The sequence below is a fragment of the Phyllobates terribilis genome, unplaced genomic scaffold, assembly GCF_046119375.1.
Source record: "Phyllobates terribilis strain yellow unplaced genomic scaffold, ASM4611937v1 Scaffold_3__8_contigs__length_932513732, whole genome shotgun sequence".
NCBI classification, from domain to species: domain Eukaryota; kingdom Metazoa; phylum Chordata; class Amphibia; order Anura; family Dendrobatidae; genus Phyllobates; species Phyllobates terribilis.
In genome coordinates this window covers 781,027,651-781,040,157 of record NW_027362763.1, presented here as the reverse complement: position 1 = coordinate 781,040,157, position 12,507 = coordinate 781,027,651, and the positions used below count along the sequence as shown (strand labels likewise).

The window sequence follows — 12,507 nt, the reverse complement described above, 5'->3', positions numbered from 1 at the left end:
CACATATCAGTTTACGCAACTTAAAAAAAAAGCGCAGTGTGCACGAGATTTCTATAAACTTTTCTGGAAATGTAGGAACTCAATAGTGGGAAATGAACCTTAGGGTACAGACACAAGTAGCGGTTCACAAAAAATCCACATAATTTACTGTAAGTGTCCCTGCTTTTTTTTTTGCTGGTAAATAGCCGACTTAATAAATGTTTTAAAATGATTGTGACAAATAATTACAAATTAAATGTGAGGGGGGGATATGCTTTTATACTGCATTTTCCTGGATACATCCTCCACATAGACAAGTAAGTGTGTAACAATTGTGACCTGCCGTACGTGTGTAGCCGCTCACTGGCACGGCCTTTCTATTCTGCTTAGTGTACGCTCCAGTTCTTCTGCTGGTGCTAATGGAATTATTGAGTAACAATGTGACCGGAAGTCTGTAGCGAGGAAAACATAACAGAGTCACAATGCTTAATGTAGAGGAAGGGAAGCAGAGTGGATAGGAGTTTACATTGCGATGACAGAATGCAGAATAACATAACACAGCCTGAGATTCCCACCATCAGGCTTCCTTATCATACAGACAGAATGAGTGGTTTTAATCCCAGGCTATTTCTGTCATTTAGTTAATTCACTTTGTTTAATATTAATCCTTGGAATCCGCAGGCATTGGATGGCATAATCTTTCTTGGGGCACGTCCCTTCTTTATTTATATTCTGTCCCAACGTAACCTCGGGATATCCTCTAACTTCCATATGACCTTGTGGAAATAATGGATGAATGTATTTTACTATCGAGACCCCGTACCTACATTCCAGACTTATACAGCAAACATATCCTGAATGGACTTCTGCCATGTCACACATCTGTGAGGGGTTCACACAATTCCTTCCATCCTCAGACCGCCCTCAGTTCTCATTGTATATACTGATATATCCTATGACTATAGGACTGTACTTAACAGTCAAGGTTAGAAAACGTGTGTGACTGTAGGCAAAACATATAATACTGTAATATAATATAATAATATAATGTAATATAATATAATTTATCCTTCGCTCCCTTATTTTTTATATCATGTGAATTGAAGCTCAAACTTTATTTTTATGCCTTAGTTTTGCAATTGTTTTATGTTTTATTATTTTAATACCTATAGAAAATGGAAAAAAAAAGATGAACTTTGATGATCGTGTCAATTACAAATATACCATTGTTTTTTTTTGTTTAGCATTTACTATGCTGGCCAATGTGTCTCCATGGCAACAAACTATAAACAAACCTCGTGTGTGTTGATTCTGCATACTCTTTTATCCTCCTTAGGAAATGTATGTTTGCAAGAATGAGGGGTCCGATAGAAATGAGCAGGACTACACGATCAGACTATTGTAGCTCATTTTTATTATTTTTTTTTTGCAAATTGTCTACCCTGTAAATCTGGCACAGTAAAGATTTAAAGAGGACCTGTCACCTGGTCAAAAGTAGCCAATTTTTGCCCTTACTTTATTCCCGCTGCTCCCCTGAGTAATTTGGTTTTTGTTTCTTTTAAATTCACCCTACAGTTCCAGAGATTTGGGCCTTTCTATTTGATGCTAATTTTTATGGTCTCTACAAAGGGGGCGTGGTTCACAGGGTAATTATGCAGAGCAGCCTAAAGACACGCCCCCAGATAACCCTGTGAGCCACGCCTTCTTGATAAAAAAGACATAAAAATTTGTATTAAATAAAAGGGCCCATATCTCTGGAACTGTATGGCGGATTTTAAAAAAAGGAATGGTCAGGGGAGCAGCGGGAATAAATTAAGAGCACACACTGAATAGTTGTGACCCTATGACAAATACTCTTTAAGCCCATCACCTCGGTTTACTGAGGGCTAGAAAAACAGGAAAGGAAGAGAATGTCAGGCTCCACTACCAAACCTACCCATCTTTTCATAAAAATAATAATAGTACGGCACACATCGGGTAACTCCCTTTTAGTGCGGGCTCCGGCATTGAGCCTGCACCTTTCCAGGCACATGACAGCTGATCTGTACAGCTGTCATGTGCTCCTAACAGCTGTACATGGAATCGTGATCCACCCGCGGCTGTTAACTAGTTAAATGCCGCTGTCAATCTCTGAAAGCGGCATTTAACTCGCACTTACCGGAGGTGCGTCACTTACTCCGCCCATCAGCGACCCCAGCACATGATCACGGGTCGTCGATGGGTTGGCTTGACAACCCGGGGTCTGCAGGAGATCCCTGCGGTTGTCATTGCCAGATTGCTATGAGCGCCGCCCAGCAATTCTGCCACATACAGGCGATCTGCTCATCTGTGTAGCAGAGGCGATCAGGCAAGTGCTGCTTCTAGTCTCCAATGGAGACTATTGAAGCATGCAAAAAGTAAAAAAAAAATGTTTTTAAAAATATTAAAAAATTAAAAAAATATAAAAGTTTAAATTACCCCCCTTTCGCCCCATTCAAAATAAAACAATACAAAAAAATCACACATACACATATTTGGTATCGCTGCATTCAGAATCGCCCGATCTATCAATATAAAAAAAGATTAATGCAATTGGTAAACGGCGTAACGAAAAAAATTCAAAACGCCAGAATTATGTGTTTTTTTTGTCGCTGCTACATTGCAATAAAGTGCTATAACGGGCGATCAAAACATCGGATCTGCCCCAAAATGGTATCAATAATAAACGTTAGCTCAGCGAGCAATAAACAGGACCTCACTCAGCCCCAGATCCTGAAAAATGGATATGCTACGGGTCTTGGAAAATAGCGCCATTTTTTTTTCAACAAACTTTGGATTATTTTTTCACTACTTAAATAAAAAATAACCTATACATGTTTGGATGTTTGGTATATACGAACTCGTAATGACCAGGAGAATAATAATGGCAGGTCAGTTTTAGCATTTAGTGAACTTGGTAAAAAAAAAAAAAAAAAAAAAAACAACTGTGGAATTGCACTTTTTTTTGAAATTTCACCGCACTTTGAATTTTTTCCCCATTTTCCAGTACTCAATATAGTAAAACCAATGGTGTCGTTCAAAGGTACAACTTGTCCCGCAAAAAATAAACTCTCACATGGCCATATTGACCCAAAAATAAAAAAAAGCTATGGCTCTGGGAAGAAGGGGAGCAAAAAAAACAAAAATGCAAAAACTGAAAGTAGCCTGGTCATGAAGGGGTTAATAATGCCCTCGGCAAGCTATGCTTTGATAGGGATATCTAGCTGTATTGGATATATTTGATCTCATCCAGCTTATATCAGTGTGTAACCACACGAGGGTATCAATATATCCATAAACCTCCAGGGTCATTCCTTTCTATGTATTTCTGTACAGATATAAAATGCTTTGGTTGTTTCCAAAAAGAATGTGGCTTTATAACGGTCATGTAACGATAACTTGTGCAATATCTTTAGTAAGTCTTTGTACTATTCAATAAATTTATGCTAATTTGTTATGGGGTATAAATAGAGGCTTTGTGTTGTAGGATCTCTCATATTTGTATGGCAGCAAATCCATTCATCATTGTTCTGTGCACCTGTTAGCCATCTACACTTACTGCACTGGCACCCACCACCCACCCACCAGGGATGCCCGGGTACTTGTGTATTACACGGCTTACAGCGACAACATCCCTTTATCTGTTCAGTTTTACAACATAATGACATTTTTTATTTGCAAATTTGGAAACATTTTAGAAATATGCATCAAGAAAACTATGACAAATAGTTTTTTTTTTCATTCACAAGGATTTCTAGCTAAAATTTACATATAATCAAGATAAAATGTGACTCCTATAGAAAAGTGGGGCTGCCGTGTGCTTTATAAATGTTTGTATCCGTATATCTGAATCTGTTAAAGTGCCATAAAGATATTGTATAACAGTGATAAGTGCCCAGAAACCGAGCACACTTCGAAGAGCGCTGCGCACCACTAATTTACTGCATGACATAGAGAGATAATACCCGCCTATAAAGTACCCAGCGCTATACACAGCCCAGACACACAGTGAACACTGCCCAGAGTGAGCGGCATTGCTAAACAGTACTGTTATACAGTGCCCACATAAAGCCAGTGCTCATATACTGTCAGATCTTGACCCACAGAGCGATATAGTTCAGCCATAGTGCAAAATATTGTCCTTACAATGGATAAATCCATTATGGATACTGACGGAGGTAGGACAGGGACAGACATACCATTGGTGCAACCGATGCAGTCACACAGGAGCCCAAAAGTTAGGAGGGCCCACTTTCCCATGCAAGGTAGCACTGGACCCCCCATATAAAATAAAGAACCTCACCAAAACAAAATATTAAAGAAAAAAATTCAATAGAAATTAAGATTTTTCAAATGGTTAATTTAATTATTGTTATATATATTTTATAGAACACAGTGTTGTTAAAAAAATGAAGCCCCCCCCGAAAAAATTCTATATATATATAAATTAGTCAACAAACTAAATGTACCTCAAAAAAAGACTGACCTAAAATGTTTCTATGATAATATGAAATGCCAATACACATAATCCAATTCCAATGTTCCAATATGAAAAGAAAGTACATTTGTTACATGACCCAATGGATTTTAGATCTTTTTGGCATGATTCATTTTGAACGGCGCTTCGTATGTCAGTCTTATTGAGGGTGGTGCAGGAATGAGATGTGCCACTTAATCAATTCGGCACATCTTATTAGTGGTGTGCGCTTCTCCAGATATGTTACTCCGGTCAGGGTTTCTCCGGTTTCTCCCCAGATCAGCTCAATTTGACGAAGCTGCTTGAAACAGGCATGAAAATGTCAAAAGTTGCAACATTTTCGTGCAAATCCACGTTGCAAATTTTTTTTTTCGACTTTTTCTGGTGAAAACACTTTGAGGAATTGCTCCCTTTGTTTCTAAGAGAAATTGAGATTAAAGGGATGGTCCAAGCAGGGCATGTGATAGGATAAGTTGTACTCACTTGGTAAATCTTTTTTGCCTACAGTGGTTCCACTCTGGCGGTCTCGCCTGTACCAGCTGTCCTAAACTAATGATGTTCCGACTACCCGCATGTGACCGCTGAGGCCAATGATTAGCTGTAGCGGTGATGTGACAGTAGTCAGAAACACATCTTCAGAGATCGGCTTAAGAACTTCTTTTGTAAATCCAGAATGAAATAATAATTGCTCTATTCTGTTTATTAGCTTCACTCATTTGCAGACAGCAGATGCTAGTCATTTCACTATGGGGCATAGTAGGGGGAGACTGAATCCCCTCCTTACTGAGCGGGAATTACATTTGTGTGCTTGTGAAACAAATAGTTGTCTGCTCTCTGAGACAGTTGCGCTTTGCCGCTTGTAGACAAAGTGTCCAGGACCGGACTGCAGCTCCAGTGTATTGCATGGCTGCCAATCTTAGTGAATTAGAAAGAAGTATACTAATGTCTGCAGCACAAATAACTGAGGCTTATCAGAAATGACTGTCCTTGAGAGTCTAAGAATAGGGATGAGCTGACCCGTGGAAGTTCGGGTTCGTCGGGTTCAAAGTTCTGTTTAGGGACCCGAACTTGATCCCGAACCCCATATAAGTCAATGGGGACCCGAACTTTGATGCTGTAAAATGGTCATAGTAAGGGATAGGGGGCTGCAAAAGGAAGCAAAGTTGGGGTAAGAGCAGGACAATTGCCCTGCAAACAAATGTGAACAGGGAAATTACTTAAAATGACATAGTATAAAAAAATATAAAAAATAATAATCTTGAACCAGGAGGCGGAGGTCCATGTGGAGGAGTGGCGTAGTGCCTTGTGTGTGTAGTTTACTGTACTTGTTAATAAATAAATAAATAAATAAGTGAAAAAGAACGATGTGATGTCCCCCTATTTTTAGCCAAGTGAACATAGCCAACTGTGAGCTGGCCTTATTATGCTGGGAAGGGCCAATATCCATGCACCTTCCTAGCCTATTAAAATCAGCCCCCAGCTGTCTGCTTTGCCTTTCTTTGCTGGCTATAAAAAAAGGGAGGACCCCAAAAATAATGACATGGGATCTCCACTATTTTTTAATATCCAGCTAAGGCAAAGCAGACAGCTTGGGGCTGATATTAATAGGCTGGGAAGGTCCATGGATATTGGCCCTTTCCCAGCATAATAACATTATAAAGCAGCTGTCGGCTTTTGCTTGGCTGGTTATTAAAAATAGTCGTTTTTTAAATTATTTATTTTACACTGTCCCTACGCTAATCAGAGCACAATGGTGGTGCCACCCTTGATCCAGCGTTTATACAGGCTGGGTCAGGTGTTGCACCGTCCAATCACAGCCATTTCAATACTTGACATGGCTGTGATGGCTCCGGAAGTACCCACAGCCTAAAAGCTTGTTGATTGGCTGTGCTGCAGTCTTTCAACACACTTTGTTCAGCACCGAACCTGAACAGTAAAACGGACTTACTGGAAAAAGTCTGTGCTATCTAAGAACACTGTGGGGTATTTCATTTACACAGTACACAGTACATGTGGAAGGAAACAAGTAAATCCGGTGTCTAAAGCATTGCAACTTGATAAAGTAATTGAGTAAGTGCAACCAAGATTTCAAAATCATGGAGAACAATTGGTTGGCCATGTAAAGGGAAACAGGAGACGTTTAACAGGTAATAAAGATGTGACCTTTTTAAATTAGAGAGACGAGGTTGCAACTTATGCTCACCGTGGATCGCAAGGACACAATTGGCTAATTCCCTTCATTATGTGCTGTAATACAAAGCCAGCATTAAGCTAGTGGCTCAGGACAATTCCTGAAAGTGTATCAACCATATCTGTTACCATTTCAGCATTTTATATTTTGCCAGTTATACTCAATCTCATTGAATGCAACTTCAATAGAAACTACAGATGGGCAATTTAAGAAGTTTAATAGAAGGAAGAAAGAGGGATTCACAATCTAAATTTCCTTAAAGAGTATCGGTCACCAGGTTTTGCAACCTCATCTGCGAGCAGCATGATGTAGGAAGAGAGTCCCTGATTCCAGCGATGTGTCACTTAGATTACTGGGTGCAGTAATTGTGACACAATCAGAGTTTTTAGATGTAGCATGCAGCAGAGCTCAGAAAGCTGCCCCCGCCCACACCACAGCTTTCTGTGTACATTGTCTGTTGACAGTAAGCTGCTAATCAGTGATAGGGGCATGGTTGGACCACTTGGCACTCTTGCTGTAGTCTGGTGATAAACCCTCATTGCATTGAAAGAACATCACACAGCCTAATAAGTGAGAAATCCCTAAAATCAGTGTCTCAGCCCCTACCTCATGCTGACTCTTAGATTACATAACAAAAACCTGCTGACAGAATCCCTTTAAAGAAACCTTTTTTATTTTTCAGAATGTATTTATATATACACGCATACATGAACATACTGTACGCTTGTATTTTCACGATCCTGATTCAGGATTTTGTTGCATATTTTGGAAAGTAGCATCCAGGACTAATTTACAGAGCACAACTGGACCTGTATAGAAAGGCTTTAGCTTTTTGAGCACTTAGCCTATAGTATATGTCAGGAGCTTTTCTTGACGCATACTGTAATGTTCCCGTGGGCCCCAAGTCCCAGATGGAGGCCAAATATGTGATCTTTTAGCCTCCATCTGACCATTTGTTTTACTTTATAGGAAAGGGTAGCAGTCTGGGCTTTCCTATATAGAGTGACACACTGTATACTTTTTTTCTTTTTACAATGGATCGTTATGGTGCACGCACAGATCTCTAAGTATCCATCCTGACTCTGCCACCTGTGTATGAGCCCGACAGTGGACACAGAAGAGCTGTGTACCTCGCCAAATAGGAATATTTTTCAGAATACATTTTCTTCTTTGTCACTCACTTATATTACTATGACATTTTCTTTTTCTTTCTTTTTTTTTCAGGAAAGCCTGGCTGAGTAAAGTAGGAAGTCCCAGCTCAAGGATTGACCGTACCGACTTTTCTAACGAGAAGGAGATTCCTAGTCTTCAATTCAAAGGATTCAGTACCACCTACTAAGAAAGAAGATAAAATGACACTTGAGCACAACAAACATGCTTCTGTATAGTATATACGTAGCGCGATAGAACTGTAATGTTTTAATGACTATTAACTCTCCAAAATTAACGCATTGAGTTTCTTTTAGTAATATTCTAGATTACATAGTCACTGAACATTCAGGCATCGATGGAATTGTCTCTTATATCAAATTTTCTACTGAAATAAAGCTCAGCTTTTTAGTGGGATCCGTTGCTGGGATCCCCAGGGATCAGCTGAAAATGCGGGACAACCTGGTAGTAATGTTCAATTTCCACTCAATTTCCATTTTAACTGAGCCGTGCACACAGAAGTTTCAGATCAGTAGGTTTTCTGTGTAGTGCAGAACAGGTCCTGCATGGCGGGAGAGACCTTCTCTAACCACTCTCCACTCTGGCGAATGACCCGTCTGAGTTAATAGGATCCACTTCGACTAATTCAACATTTCCTAATAGGATACTGTATATAAAAATACATTTTCTAAACTAGACAACCCATTTGCGATATATAAAAGGCTCCATACAGTATTTGGAAAAAAATTGGTTTCTTTGGACTGGCATTTCTCTGATAAGTGCCTTGCAGAGGAAATATGCATTTACACAGAGGTTTTACCTTTAATAGCAGCAGATAGCAGGGAATGACTAACATAAAGTGATGGACACCTCGGTGGAACCTAATGGACAACATTCTAAGTTAATAGGGTGTATCAGACACTGGTGGTGTCAGTCGTGTTACAGATCTTACACTACTTTATGGTTTTCCTTTTAAATGGAGAGCATGATGCATATGTGAACACAGCCTTAACGCCCTTTCCTACACCACATGAACTCTACACGATGACTGGTAACACAGTCTTTGCAGGCAATTTGTCAGCCTGTAAAAGGACACTTAGTTTGTACAGTTGCAATCAAAATAGTTCACCTCCATTAAAAATTAGGTTTATTAACAAAATTTTAAAACGTTCTGCCATTTACAGTAAACCAATATAATAAGATATATAGCTCACTACAACTAATATAACAAGTGGTTTCTCCAAATGACATCTGTAGTCTCAAAATTATTCAACCACTTCATGACAAGCGTCTTTAGTAACAATAATGACTGCTGCAAACATGATGCACAGCCACATACAGGTGCATCTCACTAAATTAGAATATCATCAAAAAGTTAATTTATTTCAGTTCTTCAATACAAAAAGTGAAATTCATATTATATAGAGTCATTACAAACAGTGATCTATTTCAGGTGTTTACTTCTGTTAATGTTGATGATTATGGCTTACAGCCAATGAAAACACTTGTGGATTGTGCTTCCTATTGTATCATTTAAAACATTCAATGCTTTTGTATCTTTTTGTTCCTTATTTGTGCAAGACAGTGATATGTTCTTGTAACATTTTGGACCACTCTCTTGATAAGTGAAGAACATTAATGAGCTGGATGCCATTGCCCATGAGATTGGGAGAAGATTCCTTAGGAATGTTGCTAGAAGCCGGTGTCTAGCTATTCATCATGTTTTCTGCAGGTCATAACAGCCAGGGATGCTCTATTAAGTACTAAAGATGCTAGTCATGACGGGGCTGAATAATTCTGGGACTGCAGTAGTCAGTATGAGTGCCATTTTGTGTTCAATTTAGAGAAGCCTCTTGTTATATTAGTTGTACTGAGCTCTTCAAATTGCTCTTGTTCGTCTGATTTAACGCAAACGGCAGAAATTTTGCGAATAAATCTAATTTGCAATGGGGAGCTGAATAATTTTGACTGCAGCTGTAAATGATCAGATTTCCTTTAATTTCAGCTAAAAAGTCCACGATGTGATGGATTTATGTCAAATTTTTAAATTAAAAACTGTCATTGTTGCCCATAGCAACCAATTATAAACCATTTACTTTACAGCATTCATTTTTCAAGAGCAGAATGCGAAACAAATGCGGCGTTGTGATTGATAGCTATGGGTAAACAAGGCAGTTTTTCTTTTAGACAGTTTTATTAATATTCTTCACGTATCTGATCTACATGGTCTGTTGTAGAAGCAACTGATCTATGGATCCTATAATCCAATACTTCTGCATCATGATTTCCATCCTATGCGCCCCTATTAGTTCACCACTGGATTAGTGGATGTCATGGAGCCCACTGCAGTGCAGAACTACTAGCAAGAAGTCTGATGTGTCAATGTTCCCTTTGAATGTACATGTTTTATTGTATCACTAAAATTTTATTCTCTGAGTGCTTTCTGTTAACATATAAAAATTGCCAAGTATGTATGTATAATATAGAAGTAATGATCAATATTATTAAATCACATTAACACTTGGCTTGTTACAATGCATTACTTGTCGTTTACATCTTCATTGTTCATCTTTGCTGGTTTTTAGTTTGTCCTTATGGACAACTGATTTAGAATGTAGTAAATTGCTTGCAAAGTCATGGGCCCCGATTCATTCTTTTTTATTCTCTTTTCTTTTTTGTCTTGTGGTATTCATTACTGTCAAAAATGAATCAGTTGAAACCATCTGGAGACCCCAATCCCCACCTACAATGGCGAACGAAAAAAATAATATACTGTACAAACACATTAAAATGTGGCACAAAAGCAGGCACGTGATGACAAGTATGAAAGTCGCATATGAGTGGTCATGTGATAACTGCTGGAACCAGCAAGAAGGGCCGAATCCTGACAGTGAGTATATTACACACTGTTAGGATTTGGCAGGCTACAGCGCTTAATTTTATAATTAATGCACCTAAAATAATTATATCAAATGTAGTAATCCTTAACTTGTCAGACAGCACAAAACTTTATTCATGTAGCTATGTATCATGTTTTCTGACAAGTTATTGATTGTTAAATGTGTACAAGATCAGAACCAAGCACAGTAATGCATCACCAGAACCACCATCAAAACAGAAATACAGCACCAGAACTACTATCTGTCCAGAAATACATCACTAGAAGAACCAACAGTACAGGATTATATCACTACAACCACCAACAGGACGGAAATACATCATCAAAACCACCATCCGAACATGAATACAGCACCAAGCTTAGTATAGCAATAAACTGTAATGTCAAGTCAGATGACAGAAATATATCACCAGAACCACCATCAGTACATTAATACTTCACCAGAACCACCATCAGTACATGAATACTGCACCAAGCTTAGTACAGCAATCAACTGTAATGTCAGGTCAGATGTCAGAAATACATCATCAGAACCACTTCACACATTTCCCCCTCCCCATAATGTAACCTCATACTTTCCTCCCACTCCATACTGTAATTTCCTCACACTTTTCCCCTACCCAATAAAACTCCTGTTTCTTCAACTCCATTGGAGAGCTTATCTTGCCACCGACAACCTCCTATGTGGCGCAGGTGTAACGTCAGCAGCGTGATCAGCTGATCTGATCATGTTGCTGACATCACTCTGATCCGGAAGTGATAGCAGTCAGGAATTTAGTTGTACTTGAACCAGAAAGACGTGAGTATAATTTAATTTAAGGATCTCGCGGTTTACACCTTCTGAGTCGGCTGTTAGATTGACAACTGGTTTGGAGAATGGTAGAATCCCACTGGGAGCCACCTTGGACCGCTGAAAATACTCTGCCTACCCCACTTAAATATGCCACTGTCCGTAAGACTGAACTCTAACAGCTGTAAAAATATAATAAGAAATTAATAGACTTGGAATTTTATACGAAAAATATACATGATGATAAAAGGTGGGAAATAAAGGAATTGTCTAGTCACAAGATATGGATGACTTATCCTCAGTATAAGTAATCAAGATCAGAGACTGTGCTGGGTGTCAGACCCCCACTGATCGGATTAGCTGCCACAGGCTCCTTCTGTGGCCATATGAAAAAAATGAATGGAGCTGTATTGTGCATGTCCATTCAATGTGTAGCGGCAGCTGCAGAGTACTACAGAACAACTCTTATTCAAAACAATTCAAGGGTATAGGAACCATTCTACAGTGCCCTGATATATTTTGTACATAGCCTGCCTAAATTTAAAGGGGATGTCACCAGATACTGATGAACCATCACGATGATATATCATCAATATCAGATCCGTGTGGATCCAATCCAATACCTGGCGCCGTACTGATCAGCTGTTACAGGCTCTGGTCGAAAGTTAACATTGGAGGAAGCTGCATTGTCCAGCTCCATTCAATGATTTGCAGCCGCTGCAGAGAGTTCCTATTCAAGAGAACAGGCGCTGATCTGTAATATTTTACTGCAGCCATTACTCATAGAAAGTAGCTGCACAGTGCAGCTTCACTCAATGTTTACGTCAGGGCCACCGCTGGAGCCTGTAACAGCTGATCGGTGGGGTTTCAGGAATTGGACCCATCTTGATGTGATATTGATGATCTAGCCTGAGGATCGTTCATCAATATCTTGTGACTGGGAAAAATAAAAATGGAAGGAGAAGTAACTGTTTAATTTTCAGTCAGCCCCACCACAAAGAACA

General features: G+C 39.2%; 1 protein-coding gene across 1 annotated transcript in view; it reads left to right on the top strand.

Moving 5' to 3' along the window:
• The window catches only part of ACYP2 (acylphosphatase 2), a 291,790-nt gene extending 281,368 nt beyond the window's left edge, over window positions 1–10,422 (top strand). The window contains exon 4 of the mRNA XM_073672301.1: window positions 7,890–10,422. Coding sequence (XP_073528402.1) covers window positions 7,890–8,004 — 115 coding nt within the window. The 3' untranslated portion in view covers window positions 8,005–10,422. The remainder of the gene's footprint in view (window positions 1–7,889) is intronic.
• The last annotated feature ends 2,085 nt before the right edge of the window (window positions 10,423–12,507 follow it).